Below are 20,910 nucleotides of genomic sequence, written 5' to 3'. Positions count from 1 at the left end.
TTATGCGATTGGAAATACAAGTTGTGCTTATAGGCAGAAGGTTAATTTCTTGTATCCATAGATCATGAATGATGACATATGCATTATGATAAAACGACCGAGGTGACATGGCGGTACTGTACTGACTCCGCACTGATACCTTCGCTGCAACTTTCAAAGCTAAGGCGCAATGTGGTACCGAGATATCAGAACAGTGGAGGCTGAGTCATCGTGATGAATCAACACCTCGATGAGAAGAAAAAGAAATGCCATGACTGATGGAATGTTATACCATGACGGCATGCATTTCCATCAGTCTCCGAATAATCAGGACGAGGATGAAGATCCAAGCGCGCTACACATGTCCACCGTACCTCTTAGCGCTCAAGTTACTTATACACGCTTCTGTCTGGGCTGCAATGGTGGTCATGTAATGTACCTTGTCCAGACTGGATCGTATGCCATTATTGTAATTCGGTTCGGAGCATGTTTCCCAATAACTAAGCGAACTGTGCTTGAGGGTATCCCGCTTAACATTACGATCAAAACGATCCATGCGATGTTTTGACCGAGGTACTCGTACCAAGGTGTCGATCATTGGCAATACCCCATCCATGTATGATTGGATATGTACATGTAATTGATGAGGTATTCCAACAATCGTCAAAAGTGAAACATGCATCATGCATCATCATCATCATCATCATCATCATCGTTGACATGTATGCGGGAGCAGAGCTGAGCGCAACAAGTAACAAAGTAAAGTTTAGGTCCGGCCGAGAAATGGCCATTGTTCTGTGTTATAACCCGAAGTAGTTATTTCAATTCCCATCGTAAGCGTAATCCTCTCAGGAACAAAGACACACCAAAAGGGATTCATTCGTAGCACACGCACCAATCCAGAGGAAAGTGTAATACGGGGCTCAACCCTTCAAACTTTTGGGGCAAATGGGGTATCCAAGGGGAAAAGGGGAAAAAGGCAGGGGCTCATTGTAATCGAATCATTCAATCAATATTCAAATGCGGGGGATCCCCAAGGAAACCAAGGAGGGAATGCAGAGAAACATCCATAACATCATAACAAAGGGACCACAGTAGCATTCGTCTGCCCTTTTACTTGCTCTTCCCCCTTATTGATCTCCCGTCACCTCTCGTAAAACACCTCATAATAGCACACAGCACAGACCGGGGCCTAATTAGACAACAACTCCTCTCCCTAGTGTGTTGGTATTTCTCACACACTGCCCAACCAATCTCTTTTTACCCTTTTTCCCCGCGTCAGCGATTCAAGACATTCAAATCAGCAAAGAAGAAGGAAAAGGAAAAAACCTGTATATGTATTTGCAGTTTATTCCATTATACTTGTATCCCATCAGTCATCATTGTAACACGTACATCCATTCCCGATTCCAAGAAACAACAATAAATCAATAAACATTGTTTTTCTCTTACCCATCACCAACGATACATCCACAACACCAACGCCTTTTGGAGATACCTTTCACGCACGATACATCATCATCAGGATAACAGGTTTAGACGGAATTGCATCGTAGAGATTTTAAACAGGCAGGGAAAACAACTAGTTGAAAGGAGAGGAGTGCTTTCACCATCAATCAAGTTTCATCGATAATTGTGAGTGGCCAATGTGTCGATACATCCTTATTCCCCTAGACTGGTTTCTTTGTTCATCACCTCGCATCTCATTGATCTATGACCGGTCATCCGAGCTACACCCACTCATACGCTATGGGATGATCCCTTTTCCCTCTTTCATCGGAGTCCGGTTATTTCATCATCCCATCATCCTATCATCCATCAAAGGGATCCTTTTCCCATCTCATCGTTGATCTACATTATATAAACATCCTCATCCTCATGTATTCGCCTCTTTGTATCTCCGTTCACCTCATATGGTAAAATCCAGTATTCACATAGAACCAGGAGCTGATCATTGTGCCTTCTTCTTCTGCTTCTCTCACCGTCCCTCTCCTTTCCCCAATCGGTCAAACCCGGTCCGCGTTTTCGGTGGATTCATCATCCCATATTCATATTCTTATTGCTCCACAGTGGATTAATCCATAATCCTTCTTGATCAATCAAGATGACTACGATCAAGACAGAGGGATTCAAGTGAGTTACCCATGTATCACTTTGACTGTATCTTTGTGCCATTTATGCTGACCATTCATTACCCGATTCCATAGAATCCCTGGGCTCGAGAACAATAATAACAGACCATCGATGCACCGACCGTTCTCAGATGGCTCAATGACCGTCGAAACCAACCTTCTTACCTCTCTCATGTCTGGTAGTCCCCATCAAATGCCAATGAACATGGTCTCTCCATTCTCGTTCTCCTCATCCTTACCAGCTCAGACACATACATTTGACTACAGTATGAACTCGCCCCTGTCAAGCAGTGCCGATCGATTCCACCCTGCGGCCATGTTCAGCGCTATGAAGTTTGGGAATGATAATCCTGAACCACCCATCAATCTCGCCAACAACGAAGATCCAAATCAACGATCTCGTTCTCAATCTTCTTCAAGATCATCCCATGTGGGCAAGGCACCCTCCTCACGATCTCGATCAGCACGAAAATCCATGAACGACGCTAGACCCCCGCCCGGATCAATCCAACCTAGAGGTAGATCGACTCAACCTGGTAGAGCACAATCGTTTTCTGGTCCTGCTCAAGTAAGGGCAAGTAGCCAAAGTGGTAATGGTAAACCAATGGGGTTAGGGATTGGACTAGATACTCACGTGGAAGGTGAACAAACCGATTCGATCTCCCCTCCAGATTTCGGTTTGAACGGTTCATTCGGAATGTCGATTCCTAGAACCGAGACCGACACGATCTCGTGGGGTAGCGGAAGTGTTCCGTCAATGTTACCTGGAAGTCTTGGTAGTTTTGGCGAAACCATGGACGATGCGATCATCGATAGTCCCATGACACCTGCTAAACCATTACCTCATCAATTGACGGATGAGTCATACAAGAAGCAAAGGAGAAGAGAATGTCACAATCAAGTTGAGAAGAGAAGAAGAGAACATATCAACGCTAAGATTGAAGAACTTTGTCACCTCTTGCCTCCCTTTTACAACTTGCCGGACAATGAGGAAGCGATACTGGATGAGGAGGAAGAAGAGGAAGGGAAGCCTCACATCGAGTCGGGTAAGAAGAAAAAGGTGAGTGGTGAATGTGTCTATCATTGCGATTATGGTGTTTGTGCTGATAAGCCACGTACACTCGCAGAAGACGAAGCGAGCTGCATCGATGAACAGCAAAGCGATGAAAGATGCTGTGCAGTGCAAAGGACGAATTTTGAGTCACAGTGTGCAGTACATTCGGTAAGTATATTTCGAGTAGCTATCATGGTATAAATCCAGACTGACAATATTACCGAATGTGCAGGGATCTGAAACACGTTACCGACGTTCAAGCTGGTCGAATTGCCCACCTCGAAGCGATGCTGATGACTTACGGTGTCAACCCTGCGATTCAACCTCCGCCTATCGCAAACAATCAATCCTCCCTTTTCTGGATGGGCGATAACAATTCCAACCCTAATCCACTCAATCAACAACCCACTTTCGACCTCAGCGGAGCACACAGCTTGGAAGTGATGAGACCGTCTCCAGAACCGGATCGACCATTCTCTTTTGAGCATATGAACCTCGACACTCGAACTTGGGGTAATACCATGACCAATGGGAATGGGCATACCCACGATACCGCGCATGATGTCCTGATGACATTCGAACCATCCCCCAATACTGCTTCTACCTCTTCAATCAACAATGTCAGACGATCGAGCGAATCGGTATCTTCCTCTGCGAGCTTCGATAGAGAGAACACGGAAGCGCTGGATATGCACTCGCCGCTATCTATGAACATGTCTATATCTGATATGAGGGGCAGACAGAGGGAGAGAACGGTCAGGAAGGATAGTCAAGCGGAATTGCAGATGAGCATGAGCGCGTTGCTCTCTGGTGTTGGTGCGGGTGGACGGGACGAGAGCGATGGAGGGATGCGATGGTAATTTGATTGATGGAAATACACGACAATCGAAGGAGGCAGAACGATAACATCTAGAAGTTGTACTCGATAATGGTGGGTGTAGGGGCTGTATCAACGAGCGAGTATCTATCAATCTTTCTATATGGACTAGTCTGGTGGTTCGAGGATTTGAAAGTTGTACGATTACTTTGCTGTTTTGTTGCTTTGGATTCCGATTGATATGGATTTGAATTATGGCTCATAGCTTTTATGGACAAGCTTTTCTCTGATACTTTTCGTTGTTACTTTCTTTTTTGCCTTTCTGGTTTTTCTTTGATCTGCTGTTTCTGTAGATATCACTTTCTCCTGATTCGCGTTTCGCAGTGGGGTATTGAGGATTATACTTTATATACGATATATGATTTTTAATATGTAACACCAATCCAAGATGAGATGTATGAGATGATGCTCTATGCTGTACTCTCTCGTTATTTGTATGCCACTTGAACGAGCGGGATCAAATAGCAAATCACTCACATTACTCGAGACACGTCCAGCGCGACAGATTACTGATTAACTGCTCCATCGTAATCAAACAACCACGTTATAACGCAGATCCACACATAACATCAAAACATATCCATCATCAGAGACACAGAAACGCACCAATCACTGTACAGACTCTTACTCCAACACACTCAGAAGATTCAAATATCATTCATATACGCTGGCACCCATCATCCTTGATTCTACCCCTACCTCACCGACTTCCACCTCATCTCTCATCATGTCAGCCTTACATTCAGCTGTACGTATATCATCCAGCATCACCCCCCACTCTGCTGTACTACACTGACCATACCAACTCTGTCATGATCTGCACTCGCACACAGGTAACGTCAATAACCCAAAATATCCCTTCCTTCCTGCGTCAACCCGCCGAAGCATTAATAGGCGAACAATGCTATGATATCCTGGTATACAACTTCGATATAACCCATGTGGAATGTTTGAAATACGCATTATCCAAGGGTTTGGGGCTGGGTATAGTGGTAGGCGGTGGGATTGTGAAGATTCCGCAGATTCTGAAGATTGTGGGGAGTGGGTCGGCTAGGGGGTTGTCGTTGTCTGCTTATGTGGGTTTTGGTCTGTCCGTCTCTCTTCTCTCCCTGTCACACTTCTTGTCTCAGTTTTCCACTTCCTCTGGCTCTGGCTCTGCTTCTCCTCCTGTCCTGTCATACCTTTCCCTAAATAAATATTAGAAGGAGTTTGCTAACACCAAATCCTCGCCATAACCGCAGATCCTCGAAACAGCCTCATACGCTATCAACCTAGCCTACGCCTCCCGAAACAGATTCCCTTTCTCGACCTACGGGGAGAACTTCTTCCTGACCATCCAAAATGTCATCATCACTCTATTGATCTTGTTCTTCTCCTCGCCCAGAGGCGCGGTCGGAGGAGGTAGCTTAGGAGGTCCATTGTCTGGTAAGAAGGTTTCAGGGGGTAATGGGAATTTGGGCAAGGTCATCACTGGTTTGGTGATTACCGTTGTGTCTGGGGTGGTACTTTGGTCTGAGAACTTATGTCCACCTGGAATGCGTGAGTGTCTTCTCTTCTCCCTTGCTTCGTGGTGGTGCTCCCTCATCTGAGAAATCTCGGCTTATCATGTGTATTGCGAGCGTAGTCGCCCTCCTCCAAGCTGCTACCCTCCCCTTATCATTGATCTCCAAAGCACCTCAGATCCTCTCGAACCACAAACATAAATCCACCGGTAATCTCTCAGCATTCGCTGTCTTCAACGCCCTGCTGGGATGCCTAGCAAGACTGTTCACTACCAAACAAGAAGTGGATGACCCCCTGATCTTCTGGGGATTTGCCGGTGCTGCTATCCTGAATGCTGTATTGGCATTACAGATGATTGTCTATTGGAAGAACGCTGGTGGGGAAGGTGATCTGCTAAGAAGACATAGTGCCGAGGAGAGAGGTTCGGTCTCGCTGGCTTCGCCTGAAAAGGTTTATGCGAGTGATACGGGCGTGGGTAAGAGATGGGCTAGGAAGGTCGATTAGGTTGATTGTACACGTGTATATATAAATATGAGTATAGTTGAATGCGTGTGTGATACTCTGATTAGGAAAAGGAAAAGGAAAGATGTAGGCCCGTGCGCTTTCAGCTATGTCGCATTTCAATTGAGCTGGGATTGATTCATTCCTTATTCCTCTTTCTCTGTCTCTTACGATCGACTTTCCTGATCGACTTTCCTCTTTCACATTTCCTTTTGCTTCATCATCATCGTTACATGGGTCACTCACTGGCAATAGCTATCCTGACATAATACGCTGACTCTCCGACTTTCCCCACTTATTTGCCTCACCGCTTGGCATATCCAACTGATTTCACTTCGTACTATCCCTCCAATCAGGAAGAGGGGGAATATCACCATCCTCCGAGTTGACTGTCTGTCATTTTGTAAGTATCTGCGCATGACTGAACTGGGAATTGCCATGATCTTCCCTTTCATGATACTGGAATCATCAAACCGCCCAAGTCATTACTGACCTCCTCATCAATCCCGCAAACAGATACATCCCTCTCTCCATATCGTAATCCCTAATTCATTTTCCTTCCCATCCAATTCCCACCAAAATGAAGAGCCCTCTCGATTCCTCTTCCTCAGCCCAAGCAGGGCCCAGCACTACTACCCGCCAAAAACCCAATGGTGTCGAAGACTGGTTCGCAGGCAAAGACCCCGACTCCCTTCGATTCGACCGTCTGACCATCACCAATCGACCCTTCCCCGAGCCGTACGAAGACTTCGAGCGAGGCTGGCGACAACCGAAATTCCACCCCGGACCAGCGTACGAGCGGGCCCTTGCTAAAGAACGTATGCTCGGCGTACCCATCGGTGGAAGATCCAAGAAAGCCCAGCTGGGATCTATCGAGGAAAGTTGGGGGACCGGTGTGCCCAAGAGGGTATGGCTTGGAGAGGAGGACGAGAGGAAGGGGATGTTCGAGCTGGACGAGGACCCCCCATCTAGGAATGCTAGTCCGTTCAGAGAGGAGGAAGTGGGGCAGGAGGAGATCGAGGCTAAGAAGGAAGAGTTTTTGGCTAATGCCCGAAGAGGCACAAAGTTTGAGAAGATGAATAGTACGCTGGATTTCTTCGAGGGGGGGAAGATGTCGGTGGAGTCTAGGAGGGAATTTGAAGATTTAGTGTCGAAAGCTGGTAGCCAATCAGATGGAAAAAATAGCGTTAGTCGAAGAAGAAGGTCAACTCACGAAATCGACCATGAATCAGTGCATTCGCTGGTCAAACACGATACCGAAGCTTACTACCGAGATGGCCCACGAAGTGGATCGTTTGACCAAGGTAGAGATGGGAGCAAGAGCAGAAGCAAGAGGATGAGCTTTCACGCTTTCGAGTATAACCATCAACGAAGTCAGAACCCCCATCGTCGCTCTCAAGGAGAAGATCCAAATCATGTGGATGATGACTATCCCACCAACCAAACGAATCGTAACAACCACTACAGCAGTACAACTCAAGATGCCTTTAGGCCCCACTCCGACAATCACGGTTCACCCTCAAGGATCCTTACCGATCCTCGACCTGTTCACACTCTCAGACGGTATCCCGACCCAACTCCCGGCAACCACGAAAGCAAGTACCATCAATCGCAAGATTACGAGATATGGTTGAAGCGATTACGCGCGGGTAAAGGCAAACGAAGATAGTCAAATAAACTACTCTGACATGCAGCACTGAATGGTAATCCTTGATCAAGAGAGACCTCAATACAGTACCTTGAATCTATCTTTTCAGATCAGCAAGATGTTCTATGTCTATGTTCTTGGCTTTGTTCATTGATGTGTTCGAGATTCCACCAGTTATCTTTCGAGTTTATCTGATTTCCATACTACATTTCTCCAATCACTTCAAGTCAATTTAGCAATTGTATATACATGTTCATATTATACACGATTATCTATATATCTATTCTCATCATTTACATCAATATCATTATATATCTGAGACCCAAATATCCTGACAATTCACAATCCGAGAATGTCGTTATATATATATACTATTTGACCACAAACAGCGCAATCGCAGCAAGCGCACTGAGATAGGTGTAAGTCATCTGTCAGCGCCACTCTCGCTGTCTTGCGGCGATGGATCGACGACCGATGAAACGGATAACTCACGTCGATAATATAGGCATCATTATATCTATCAACCATAAGAGCAAAAATCATCATCTTGTTCCAATAGTGTGGTTCTCCCGGACTCACACTGCAAAGCCAAGAAGGTGGATAGAGTATCGGCAGTTCCATTGGGGTTATACAGCTGAGTAATGACTAGCTGATTCACCGAGGATGGGGTACCGCTAAGGAGGATAGCAACGAATATTCGCACTGACATTGAACCATTTATCAGCACATTTGTGTAATTTATGTGAGTCTCGAGGATTGAATCCGTGAATAAGATCACAGAACTTACTCTTATCCTCTCGTGGGTAAAGGGTTGAATGATCTCTCAAGCCTTCGATGAAGAATCTACAAAAACAATCATATCAGTAAATCTGAAATCTGACCGTGAAAACCCATCCGCTCCACTCACACTCCGATTAGAGGCAAAATGACCACTGAAAGACGGTTGAGATGTCAGTTTGACACACTGCTGCTCCATGCACATGTATCCTATCCACTTACTCTTGAAAAGGGTCATAGCCTAAAGAAGAGGAAAATACAAATCTGCCTCAGCTGAGGATTTCGACATATGGGGAAAAGCTAACTCACCACAATAGCACCAAAAGGTATATCACTCCATTTCTTTGGCAGTCTCAATCTCCCGAAACTCGCACCGAGTAACACCAAACCACCAGGAATGGAGATCCCACCCAAGAAAGTTGCAGTGTCCATGATGAACGACAGTGGAGGCTCATCATTTGGAGCATTGGGTATTCTACTGACTGACCAGCCCTCCACCGGTACCAGCAGTGCTTTGATAGGTCTGACCGTCGAGCAGATTATACCTAGTACGATAGCAGCCATAAAAGGCGTAAGAAACGGTTCGAGGTACTTCCACATTCTCTGCTTTAAGGGTTTCTTGGGAGCGTGTATGGACGGTGCGGGCGTAGCGAGATGATGGTAGTTGTATGTCTCCCCACCGTGATGTGAGCAGACGGGATTGAGCTGGTTGGGATTAGGTGAGAGTGGATCCTGGCACGGTTCGGCGATACCACTGGCTTCCAGCGGTGCGGTAGGCGGGATAGGTCGGGTGGATTCCATGAGAGAATGGAATGATGATGCTCTGGATTTCTTCCTCGTCATATCTGCTCCTCCGGCGAATCTGGCTCGATAGACCAGATCTGGCGCAACAGTATCTCCAGATTCCTCTTGATCATCAAATACGTCGTTGGAAGATGTTCTTTTGGCTGATTTGGATTGAGCAGTATCTGCTGGACCAGATGGGTCAATACCGGTGGGATGAGGGGCAGGGGCACTCAAGGTCATATCGCTATCATGCCGCTTTTCACCTTGTTCCTCATCTCCATCCGTCTTGACTTTTGTTGGTCTGAATACCCCTTTGAGACTGTTGAACCGCTGTCTCCATCTTTCCTTGATTGGTAATGGCGGAGGCCCAAGTAAGTTGTCTTCGCGGAAATCCCATGCGCACATCTTGTGCATCCCGAGGGGAAATAGGGTGACCGTCATGACGAGAACGAAGACGCTACGGACGTGTCAAGGTTCAGCATTACTTGTGTAACACATCTCTAAAATGAGTTTAGAAAGCTCACGCAATATATGCTACACCCAGCTCTACATCCGTACTAGGATCGAACGGCGAACCTTTGGCAAGTGTCTGAACCACGGCGGTAGGTAAGTTACCTGGAGTAACGATCGAGTATAAGCATACAGATTCCTTCATGACAAACGTTCGCAAAACTCACCCCAATTTGACAACATTCCAAGCTGTATCAACAACATCAGTCCTACTTTCCCCGCATCATCAAGCATTAGAAGCGAACTCACAACCAATATACCGTGGTGAAAGTCCTTCGGCACATAAAACAACTCCCTTGTGATCCATGCGAAGAGGAGTCCAATGAATTGATAGATTATAGCAACCATGATCAAAGGACCGAAGGCCTTGATATTATCAGAGGTGAACGCAGATACCATTGACCCGAAGATAAGAAGCGGTAATGAGATGTTCTATCGTTTTATATGAGAGTCAGCCGAGACTGACAGATTCACAGACGACCCCTACGATACGGACCATAGGAGAACACAACGAGTACTCACTAGACTCAATATACTGACTCCCTTGGCATTCACAGGTTGAAAATTGCACCTCTTGGTCAAGACTATCCCCAGTCCTATACAGATCATCATTTTGATCGTAGGCGCAAATGCTAGTTTACACCCCAAACATCAATCTCAGTCATGATAATCTCCAAAGATTGCATTCGGAAAGAGGGAAGTAACACTCACCCTTGTAGATGATAGCTCCCGTCTCCGTCGTCATCTTGTCTATCTTTGTTGCTCAGTATGAGAGATTATCCTCCTGTGTGGGTTGGCAATGAGGCGATAGATAAGGGTACGGGAGTGTGTCGGAAGACCGAGAGCAGCATTCAGCTCAGCTGTACTGGTGTATCAAGATGCCAGTGGCCAATGAGTATAAACGGAAGGTCGAAGTTGAAGACGTCAAATAGTCACGAGTATATACTCAAACAATTACTGTCCTTATCTATCCCGCATCGCATCTCGGCCCAATGCGACTGACCATCTACTCGAGTCTTGGAATGGAGGGTACATGGTCACCTGCTATCTCTACTCGTATCTCTCCAAAAGTTTGTTTTCGTGTCTCGCTACGTTTTTACCCTGAAACGTCAAATCGGCAAAAGCCTAAGACAATTCCCAAAAAACACATCCTTTCCGAATTTGATGGACGGGTAAAGGTTATGTCATTTCCCGAACTGTCCCAAGAAACCGTAGATCTGTTGATTACGGCAATGAGTTGTTTGGGTGTCCATAGAGCGACATGCATATACAAAGTATCAATACCCATCACCCATATTCAATCACTGTCTATAGTCCACTCTTCATCCTCGTCCTCATCCTTGTCTAAGAAGTCCAAGCATCCAGGAGAACATCCCATCCATCTTATAGGTAGATCTTTCGTATCGCATATCTGAACCCATTCCATCCTCTCCTCAGCTGGGTGTAAAAACAGATGTCTACTTGGCCGATCGTCTGTCTCCGCATCCATCTCGAGATGACGAGGTGAAGGACAAGGATAATGATATGGATTGTTAGATGCGTCATCTGGAGGCAATGGTTTGTGATCTCGCGGAAAAGGATCGATATGAGTATCTAAAGATCTACCGCCACCACCTGATCTTTTACGGTTCTTGTGATTCGTACTAGCACTTCGCAGAGCTTGAAGCACGCGCACAAGATCGAACTTGCTTTCGCTAGGGATGATTTCACCCATAGCCTCGGGATCTAGAAGTGGATGAGGGATACCTTTCTGCGGAAGATCCCATTCAAACATATCGAGAAGAGGGGGAAGGTCATTGGGAGGTCGAGGTGAAATTAGCTTGTTCATGCAAATAGTCGTTAGGCGTGGTACAGGATGATTGTGATTTCGTTTCAGTTCGGAGAAGCGTTCGTCAGGTGATGATCGATGAAGAAAGTTATTGGAAGAAGCGTTGAAGGTCTCAAGATTGAGATTCAGTATGGTAGATGGGAGTTCGATCTGGGTTGGACGGAACAGCGCGTTAGACTCACACATATCACGAAGAAAAGTGGGATAAGCTCACTAGATGATTCAAGCTGATATTCAGTTCCTTGAGATGTCTCAATTCTCCAATGGCGGCAGGTAAAGCAGTCAATTTGTTTCCCCTCAGGCTCAGAACCGTAAGATTGGAAATTTCGAAGAGCGCGGAAGGTAGACTGGCTATGCTATCAGCCTAACATATCGCAGAAATGAGAAGACGAGACTCACCTGGTCAAGCTATTCTGTCCAGCAAATATAGCTATATCCATTGCCTTCCCCTGCGTCAGATTCACAGCTCCAGTCTTGCTTCTCCCAAAAGTTCTCTTCCGGTCTCCTCCCGGTGAAGGTGAACCTAGACCAGGTGAGGATGGAGTAGGCAAGCTGGGACTAGCCAGCAGCGCTCTGCTGCTTGACTGACCATTGGGTGTGCCTGACACCCTCCGGTCTTCCTGGTCCTCGCTTGCATCAGTGGTTGTAGGTGATGCAGGCGACTGCACTATCACTCCCAGACCACTGGGTGTTCGACTATAGCTGGTCTGATGGAGGTTGTTGAAGAAGGATGAGGCAGCTGGAGCAGAGGATGATCTGGTGAATGATCTGGCGTTTGCGGAAAGATGATTTGTACCCGGTGATAGAGATAGGTCGGCGGGGTAACGAGGGTTGGTCAAGGGTGAACGCGGTGGACCGTGCGATAGCCGTGGCTTGGGAGAGGACGTGCTGGGAAGGGTAACAAGGTCTCGAAGTTCTGCTATCTTCGTCGAGAGGGATGTGAGACCCAGACCACTGCACAGGAACAGAGTCAGCGGATATCCATTTATCCAGGTGATGCAGAAGCACCGGTCAGTCATCGAGAAGAAGAGGTGTAAACGTACGTTATGGTCAGGTTCCCTTTTGCCGCATCTACACATTTAGCTACCATATCCGTCATCCACTCATCACTTCCCACTTCTGTGCTCCTGTTGACTGCCAGATCCCCAAATCCTGCTAATTCAAACCCGTTGGAGAGTTGTCCTGCGATAGTGACAGAGGCAGAACTCGCCTGCCTGGAGTGCGAGTATATGGGAGTGGGGTAATTTGATGGCACACCTTCTTTGTGAAGTCTGGGTCTAGGTAATTTCTGAAGGGTGGAAGAAGAAGAGGGATCATCGAGGGTAGCTGCAAACTGGAGGGGTCGTTTTGGGAGGGAATCTGGAGGGACAAAAGGTTTAAATGCGCCAGCGAAGGGGTCGGCGACCATGGTGGGGAGTGAGACAACCTTGAAGGAGCCTGAGCTCCACAAGTCACTAGTGGCCAGGTATGAGGAGTATAGGATAGGCAGTCGATCGAGATGGATGGTCCACTACGTTTGGGATGCCATGGGGGAGGTCTGATGATGTTATTGACAACGATGATCATAAGCAAGACACTTTTTTTTACTTTTGTGACCATGCGTATATGTAAGTCGCGTGTAAGATGTAATGATATGATTCTCCCACGTACTACGAGTAACTTGAATTCATCTGATTTATCGTAAAGTCACGTGATACGACGGTTTGATCTACATCGGGCAACCCCCTCATGTTGGTCTCTTATTGACCTACCTCCTCTCAACGCATATGGCTCATCATGGCTGCTTTGGTGGTATGGAAGATACAACAGGTCTATCACGGCCAACCATAGCTCATCGTGTCATTACATCTCAGCTCCTACACGAATGATGGATGGCCTTCAATCATCCACAATTGGGTTTTGGTTGGATTTGGTGCGGTTCTGATAACGGAGTACGCCGGATATCGGCTGTGCTGGAGCGAGAAAAAGCCGAAATTTTCGTTGTAGAGTGTAGATTTTAGGTTCAGAAGCTATACATACACAAGCAGTGAAAGCATCCTTCTGGCGTGAAATCTGGGAGACTTTTGAGTTTCTTGTCATGCAGTGGGGGAAGTATCACACAAGAGAAATGTCTCATGAAAGTCAAGATTATCATGCGTGTCCATATGGGATAAGTTTGATACTGAGAAGGTATAGAAGCCCTACAAGAGCAATTTGATTGGGGATCAGTCTACATGCAGTTGGCACGAACACCTGATGATGATGATGATGGAGGAGGTGATAAGGTCTGTGATGTGCTGTACGCACAGGTGAGATGGCCGTGTAGGGCATATGCATACCAGAATGAATGGTGACGTGGTATTCCTATATAGGGTTGATGATGATGTACCAATAATTCCGAAACGTCGATTACAGTACGAGTACAACCATTTTTAGGTGTGGACCACCTCCACTTCAGGGTCATCATCACTTGAGACCCTGAATGTGTGGACAAGATTGAGACGAGTGAGTGCACGGGGCGTATCAAACTGATCTATATCACCATACTACTACTACTATGTTAACACGGGTCAGTCGGTCGGTACCTTTTACAGCCAAAGCCAACACCAAGACCACTTCAACTCAATCTCAATCCCATCCATTCCATCACCATAGATAGTCACTTTCATATCTCATCATACTTCAGCATCTTCAATTGTAAACCCTTCCTCACCATCCTCCGCACACATCAACGTGCATGCTTGACAGTACATAATCTTCTTGTCATCACCCTAACAACAAACGAATAGGACAACCGTCAAACCAGAAGAACATCAAGGAAAATCATCAAATCGGTTAGTATCATGCCCCCCGTCTTTCTGATCTTTCATCTTGTGTCTGGTCTCATACCCCTGTCATCTTTGTAAGATACTTGCAATCACCTGTCCCAGTGGGGAGACTAGCACTCCCTTTCTTCACTGTTGACAGTCAAAGACCTGGTCATTAATCTCACGAGATCAACGGACTTTTGATCGTTTCCTCTTCACGACTTCATCTACGCATGATAAAAGCTGAACCGCTATTCATGCATATAGACTCTCCTCTACGCATCAAGCTCAATATCGTTCACAACATAACCAGAAAAACAAGCAGGTGAGTGAGCGGCGACAGGCCTACTTTTCACAATATGACACCCAGTCCACCCGAGTTCACCTTCCTTTGACTGGTTTGTGCGTGTGATCGTTGGTTTCATTCCTGCTTTCATCTTGTTGCTTCCCACTGCATCGTGCTCTCTGCAAACCTATCACACTTTGCATGCTTCCTATATCTATTCTGCACTGCATCACGACGTCGTTGTGTCGTGCTATGGATCGGGGATACGGTTCATTGTGGTTCACGAGGAGTGGGTGAGGGGTGAGGGGTGGTTGCATGACCTCCACCGCTTCGGATGATCATCACTTTCTCCTTTTTTTTCTCTCTCTCTCGTTTTTTTTCTGTTTGACCCTATTTTATGATTATGTGTACATCATCTCGGCATCTCCCGCAATTCATCGTGTTCGTCCTCCCCTCGCATTCATTCCATCTATCCATTCATTCATCTTCCTTTGGTGTTGTTATGATCATCTAGGTATGTCATACCTTGTCATGTTCATGGTCGATGCTTTGTCGGTGTATCCCTTTCTTCCCTTGTCTTGTGTCTGAGTCTTTTGTTCTTTTCTCCCAAGATCATGTTCCATCTCCCCCAGTTAAGATTACGGGTTACGAATACAACTGGAATTGAATCTTTTGCCTATGTTTACCCTGAGCAGGATGATGGGGGGGTGGGAGGTGGGTTTGGCTGGTTTTACTCCGATAGTGATGGGTTTGACCCTGAACTAGGAGTATCCCATACCGCTTAAAGATTGCTTGTGCCGTACCGTTCTTTCGCTCCCCTCCGCCTTCATTTTGAATTCGGAGCATGTCCTAACTGTGCTTGGCTCTTTCTCGATTCTCGCATTCAAAGCTTTTTGTCCACCCTCTTCCATTCTCATCTTGTCGTTGGCTCTCTTGTCTTCCTGCTACCATAATGGTGCTGGGATGCAATGTCCAGTAACCATTAACCGGTCAGTATCTTTGAACCCTTTGCCTTCTAAGTCTGTGTGTTCAGATGGGGTCGGTGTCCTGTCAAATTCTGTTTACTCTTCCCTCCCATCGCTTCCATCTCAATCTAATTGTTGTTTCTCCACAAGAAGGCAGCCATGCCTGTCCCCTCCTCTCAGCCTGATTCCTCTGTTCCCCACTCTCAATGTACCAGGTCTATATCGGTCTTTTCTCTGTTACATAAATTGTCTGTCTGATTGGATTCAATCTGGGTACACTCCGGGGCACCAGTCTTTGATCTCCCCCTTTCCTTCCACTTTTTACTTTTCACCTCTGATATTAATGTTGTGTGTATGTTGTTCATCGATGTGATTGATGGTGAATCTCAACACACATACATTCCTCATCCCCCTCTCTCCTCATCTTGAAACGATCACTATCACTATCACCATCAATCTCGTCAACACCGCTCGTCGCGTGTACCTCGCCTGTCGATATCAACATATTCATTATTACCACCGTTGCCACCATTTGTTCATTCTAACATTTGTGCACCCCTTTTCATACAGTTCCTTTCAGCTGCGTTGCTCCCATGGGATTTTGATACATAACCTTACATCCTTTATTCTTTTACGTCGTATTTTGGCTTCAACACTGGTCGTTGGCTATACCTCACATACCTCGAATCACACAGACAATTTCGGAAACAGCTCATTGATACCTTGCTTGTTCTGTCAGCTTTGATACGCCCATCATCCGACCATGTCATCCTCATTGGTCCTCTCGCCAGATCCGCATACGATTTCAGTTCCGGAACCTCCCCACAGTCATACAAGGCCTCAACGATCCACTCGCACGGCGGTCAACTACTCGGAACGCGCACCCGACCGCTCCTCGATCTCGCCAACTTCTACCACTCCCACTCGCTCAGCAGCAATGTCTACACGATCAAGGAGGAGCATTTCTAGCTCGTTGTCTGCGGCCGATAGATCTCCCGACAAAAGATCGCTGTTCATCGGAAGGAGAACCTTATCGCCTCTTTTCAACAGTGAGGGCAAAGATGCTGCTCTTGGCTTGATCCTTGGAGATGAAGCTAGCACCGAAGAGGAGGCTTCAGAAGAGTCCAAAGCAGCATTAGAAGAGGAAGGAGAGGAAGAAGTTGACGAAGACATGGAGGAGGAAGATCCCGACGTAGACATTGGAAGTAATGGTGAAGAAGAATTGGAAGAGGAAGTGGAAGAGGAAGATCAGGATTCAAAAGAGAGTGTAGACGAGACTGAGAATCTTGAGGACGTTGAAGATACGCAAACTCCAGTCAAAGCAGCTCAAAGTGCCTTGGCTGTCTCAACAACGGACATCACAATACCAACAAGTACGCGAGTCACCCGTCAACGAACGAGATCCCCAGAGAAGAAGCCCATGGATGAGCCTACAAAGAAGAGTGTTCTCAGATTAGTCTTCGGCAAAAAGAGGAAGGCCGAGGCTGAGGCTGAACCGACCGAAAGGGAAGAAACCCCAGCCGGAGTAACTATCGCAACGGAAGAGCCAGTCATTTCACAAGATGCGAACCACGACGCCGTCTTTGAAGAGCTTAGGGATGATGCCCGTAAGAGGATGCCAAGGAAGAAAAGGAAGTGGTTGAAAAAAGGAGAAGGTAGGTAATATGGCTTATGTGGGAAAGGCATGTTTCACTGATGATATTCATTCATGTTCATTTCAGTCGATCCTGATGATCCTGTTGCTGTTGCTCGTCAGAGGGAAAGACACAAGCTGATAGACGAGTGAGTCGATGTCTTTCAGTCATTTTTTTATCTGACACAATTTATTCTCCTGCAGAGCCATCGAAGACCTGAACAAGCAAGAAGAAATGCTTCTCAAAGATGCGCATCCGCAACTGTTATGGCTCTGGGAGGAACTGGAGCGACGGAGGGAATTGCAGTTCAATTGGCTCGAAGCCCGTCACGAGTAAGTGCAATAACTTGTAAGCCTTGAGGTCTAATACTGATCACTCTTTCATCTCACAGAGCGACAATCGGAGATCTAGAGCGTCTTCGTGATCATGAGGCCAAAGTTGCAAAATCAGATTTCAAGGTGAGTCATTGCATGAACATGATGCTTTTATGCGGAATATGGCCCTGACTTTTCATTTCAGATAAAGCGAGAGGAGCTTGCCAATACCATGATCAAGGAGAACCGACAAAAGATGGCACGAACTGCCGCCGAACGAACCGCGTTGAAAAGGCTTCCTGGCAGCACGCCTGGCCTTCGCGGTGGACGCGGTGGTGGAGGCTGGCCGGTTGCGACCGATACTCTCCTTTCAAATGGCGAGCAACCGGTAGTTCCTTTGACCAGCGGAGACGATCCTTCTATGCGCCGAGATATCTCCCGAACGCTTCAATCACTTGCTTTCGCCGATGCCAAGGCCGATCTAGACAAGGTTGAATCCCTCAAAATCAAACGTCAACATCGTTCGTCAACGCCTCCCAATGTGCCTGCCAGATCCTCCGCTTCTCATCGTTCATTGCGGCCACATCCTGTAGAACCCCAACGAGACGTCAAGCCTGCTCGAGTCGTACAGCAGCAACCATTTCACGCTGGTCCGAGAACCTACCAACCTTCTCCCTCAACTTCAACTTACCGCCCTTCTAGCATCTGGGATCCACCCAAATCCTCTATCATACCTCAAGTGACCAAGAATGGTGCACCAAGACCACCTTCTCCGGTGCGCCTTAACCCTCCAATTGTCGGTCATAATCTAAATCATCGTGTTGATCGTATGCCGACCACTTCACTCGGTTACGACTCTCACACGTCGCATCTTGCATCGGTTCAAAAACCTCAGACAACAAGATTACCTCCCCCTCATCCGCGTCCTATTCCAGGACTACCTTTTGCAAGATCCCCTCCGCAGTATCATCCCAACCCCAAGATACAAGATCAGCCACGTCGAATCTGGGGTCCTCCATCAACTTCATGGAATCCACTGGGCTTTCCTCGAAGGGCATAATTTTGTATATCATCATGATGAGTAACGTCATATCTAAATTTCTTTCGAATACTGTCACAATAACATCCGTAACATGTCTTTCACTGCTATACACTGGCATATTGTACGGTAGCTGCTGGATTTTGTCATACATATCATTCTTCTTGATTCTTTTCCTTCCAGTTTCATGGCATCCAATACAATTGCAACAGAATCGATAGTGAAATATGTTGTCATATATGTGATATCAATTAGATAGATGAAGCAGTCCATGCATGCATGCATCCATACGACTACGAACATCAAGGTCAAAACAAATCTGGTACATGGTAGAAGTGCCACACTGGGATATTACCGGTCAATGCCGCTTGCTTCACTGGGTTGATCCTCTTGACTGCTTGATCTTTGAAAACATCGACATCTGTATGATATCTACACTTGACCATCCATTTCCTATATTTTCATATCATCATCATTGGAACGACCAGACCTCACGTCTAGGACTGAGGACACCTGATCAACTGCGCTCAACTGGCCAGCAAGAAAAGGAGGAAATCACGGACATCCGGAACGAGAACTAGATTAGAGAGAAGAGAAAAGGAAATATCTGTTCACGATGGTGAGTCGTGTTTGTGCAATCTTGATGCATGGGTGTAAGGTATAAAAGGTCGATGATGGAGTGGGAGGAAGTCAGACTAGTGTAGCGGATGATGAGGATTGGGCGATGAGGAGTGATACATCGTGGATGCGCGAACAGAGGACAAGGTCAAGATTGGAAGGGGTTATAGAGATTGGGGAATAATTTGCTGATACCGTCGAATCGTTCGTTCTGTTCTACCATTATAGCCTCGTGAGTGTTATCATCCATGTCTCCGCACAAACAAACAGTGACTGATGCTTGGTTTACAGCTCCAAAAGCCAAACACTCCAAGATGGTGACTTTGATTCACTACCGACTCAAGGTGACCTTGTGAGTTGATCTCTGATCAAGGGATCCATCATTTTGCATACATTAGAGGAGAGAGAGCAGAAGGGAGCACCCTGACGAGGTGACACCGAAAGCGAATGATTTTGTGATATTGTATGGCTGATCATCCTCATTCCTCCCTCAATCAGAAACGACGGTCGATCCCTTGTTGGTCAGATGTTAGCCTACGACAAACACATGAACTTTGTGCTTGCAGAGTGTGAGGAGTTCAGGACGGTGAAAGGAAAGAAGACGAAGAGTACACCGGCAGGAGAGGCAGCACCAAGCGTACAACAGAAACGAACCCTTGGTTTGGTGATTCTGAGAGGAGAGACCATCGTATCTGTGTCGGTGGAAGGACCACCTCCTGTGCAGAAGGATGATGGAGCTTTGTTGGCTGGACCTGGAAAGGGTGTACCTGCTGGAAGAGGAATGCCTCTCGGTGCTGGTGAGTTGCTTTCTCCATATCTACATCAAGAAGGTCATGGTGAATCAAACATCGACTTTTTTCTGGGGAATTGAGGATGCGATGGTAGAGGACTATGACTAGAGCAGGGGACATGAGCGGAGACCCAATAGAATAGTGCACTCGCTGATATCTTCATTTGTCAAGGTGCTCCCGGAGCGATGGCTGCTCGACCTATGGCTTATGCTCGACCACCTCCCGGATTCCCACCCGGTATGCCTGGTCTCCCCCCTGGAATGCCCCCTGGATTTCCGGGTGGTGCTCCTGGTTTACCCCCCGGAATGCCTCCTCCCGCTGGGTAAGTGCTTGCTGTAGCTGTTATCAGAGACAGAGGCTAATGTTCTCACTTGAATAGTATGCCCCCTGGATTCCGACCACCTGGTTTCCCCGGTGCTCCAGCAGGATTACCATTCCCTCCCGGACAAATGCCCCCTGGGTAAGCATTATCTATCTTCTGTCTCAAGTGTCAAATTGTCAATGAAACGCTAATAATCTATAATCCATGCAGATTCCGTCCGCCCCAATAAGTCACATAATGTAGGAAGCAGACGGTGTAGCGAGTGGTTTAGCTTAGTATTGGGTCGCATCGAAAGACGGTGTACAGCGTGGATGGCTGTCAGAATATCTCAATGATCCTCTCTTATTCTTTATTTTACAATATCCAACGGTTCGCCTGTTTAGATGTTCAATGCATACATCATCCAAAGCCTGGAATGGTCTAACAGAATCAGCCATCAGACATGACAATGCAGTTCACTACTTGTTCGTTGTTCTCACCATGATCAGCGATGATGATCTGATGATGAGTACAGTGCAAGATACGATGCAACCCTCAAATCTATTGACAGTTACCAACCT

General features: G+C 46.6%; 7 protein-coding genes across 7 annotated transcripts; 5 read left to right on the top strand and 2 right to left on the bottom strand.

The window, feature by feature from the left end:
• Positions 1 to 2,083: 2,083 nt before the first annotated feature.
• Positions 2,084 to 4,025, top strand: I302_100161 (uncharacterized protein; the record flags this gene model as incomplete). Its single annotated transcript, XM_019190184.1, has 4 exons — positions 2,084 to 2,112; positions 2,187 to 3,171; positions 3,239 to 3,333; positions 3,398 to 4,025. 4 exons carry the CDS (start codon positions 2,084 to 2,086, stop codon positions 4,023 to 4,025), a joined length of 1,737 nt encoding a protein of 578 aa, XP_019046932.1.
• Positions 4,026 to 4,769: 744 nt separating this feature from the next.
• Positions 4,770 to 6,049, top strand: I302_100160 (uncharacterized protein; the record flags this gene model as incomplete). Its single annotated transcript, XM_019190183.2, has 4 exons — positions 4,770 to 4,790; positions 4,876 to 5,118; positions 5,284 to 5,581; positions 5,667 to 6,049. 4 exons carry the CDS (start codon positions 4,770 to 4,772, stop codon positions 6,047 to 6,049), a joined length of 945 nt encoding a protein of 314 aa, XP_019046931.2.
• Positions 6,050 to 6,626: 577 nt separating this feature from the next.
• Positions 6,627 to 7,715, top strand: I302_100159 (uncharacterized protein; the record flags this gene model as incomplete). Its single annotated transcript, XM_019190182.1, has 1 exon — positions 6,627 to 7,715. One exon carries the CDS (start codon positions 6,627 to 6,629, stop codon positions 7,713 to 7,715), a length of 1,089 nt encoding a protein of 362 aa, XP_019046930.1.
• Positions 7,716 to 8,065: 350 nt separating this feature from the next.
• Positions 8,066 to 10,512, bottom strand: I302_100158 (uncharacterized protein; the record flags this gene model as incomplete). Its single annotated transcript, XM_019190181.1, has 12 exons — positions 8,066 to 8,102; positions 8,187 to 8,211; positions 8,274 to 8,396; positions 8,482 to 8,537; positions 8,602 to 8,626; positions 8,694 to 8,712; positions 8,781 to 9,714; positions 9,782 to 9,872; positions 9,935 to 9,956; positions 10,017 to 10,199; positions 10,290 to 10,399; positions 10,479 to 10,512. The coding sequence occupies 12 exons, from the start codon at positions 10,510 to 10,512 to the stop codon at positions 8,066 to 8,068; spliced, it is 1,659 nt and encodes a 552-aa protein (XP_019046929.1).
• Positions 10,513 to 11,064: 552 nt separating this feature from the next.
• I302_100157 (uncharacterized protein) lies at positions 11,065 to 13,003 on the bottom strand (the record flags this gene model as incomplete). Its single annotated transcript, XM_019190180.1, has 4 exons — positions 11,065 to 11,745; positions 11,810 to 11,942; positions 11,995 to 12,549; positions 12,639 to 13,003. The coding sequence occupies 4 exons, from the start codon at positions 13,001 to 13,003 to the stop codon at positions 11,065 to 11,067; spliced, it is 1,734 nt and encodes a 577-aa protein (XP_019046928.1).
• A 3,392-nt stretch (positions 13,004 to 16,395) lies between these two features.
• I302_100156 (uncharacterized protein) lies at positions 16,396 to 18,640 on the top strand (the record flags this gene model as incomplete). The annotated part of the gene is made up of 5 exons (XM_019190179.1): positions 16,396 to 17,287; positions 17,354 to 17,414; positions 17,470 to 17,598; positions 17,658 to 17,724; positions 17,786 to 18,640. 5 exons carry the CDS (start codon positions 16,396 to 16,398, stop codon positions 18,638 to 18,640), a joined length of 2,004 nt encoding a protein of 667 aa, XP_019046927.1.
• A 911-nt stretch (positions 18,641 to 19,551) lies between these two features.
• Positions 19,552 to 20,579, top strand: I302_100155 (uncharacterized protein; the record flags this gene model as incomplete). Its single annotated transcript, XM_019190178.2, has 5 exons — positions 19,552 to 19,589; positions 19,736 to 20,034; positions 20,200 to 20,350; positions 20,408 to 20,488; positions 20,561 to 20,579. 5 exons carry the CDS (start codon positions 19,552 to 19,554, stop codon positions 20,577 to 20,579), a joined length of 588 nt encoding a protein of 195 aa, XP_019046926.2.
• Positions 20,580 to 20,910: the final 331 nt, after the last annotated feature.

Source organism: Kwoniella bestiolae, chromosome 1 (genome assembly GCF_000512585.2).
Source record: "Kwoniella bestiolae CBS 10118 chromosome 1, complete sequence".
NCBI classification, from domain to species: Eukaryota; Fungi; Basidiomycota; class Tremellomycetes; order Tremellales; family Cryptococcaceae; genus Kwoniella; species Kwoniella bestiolae.
This window is presented reverse-complemented; position numbering and strand designations above follow the sequence as displayed.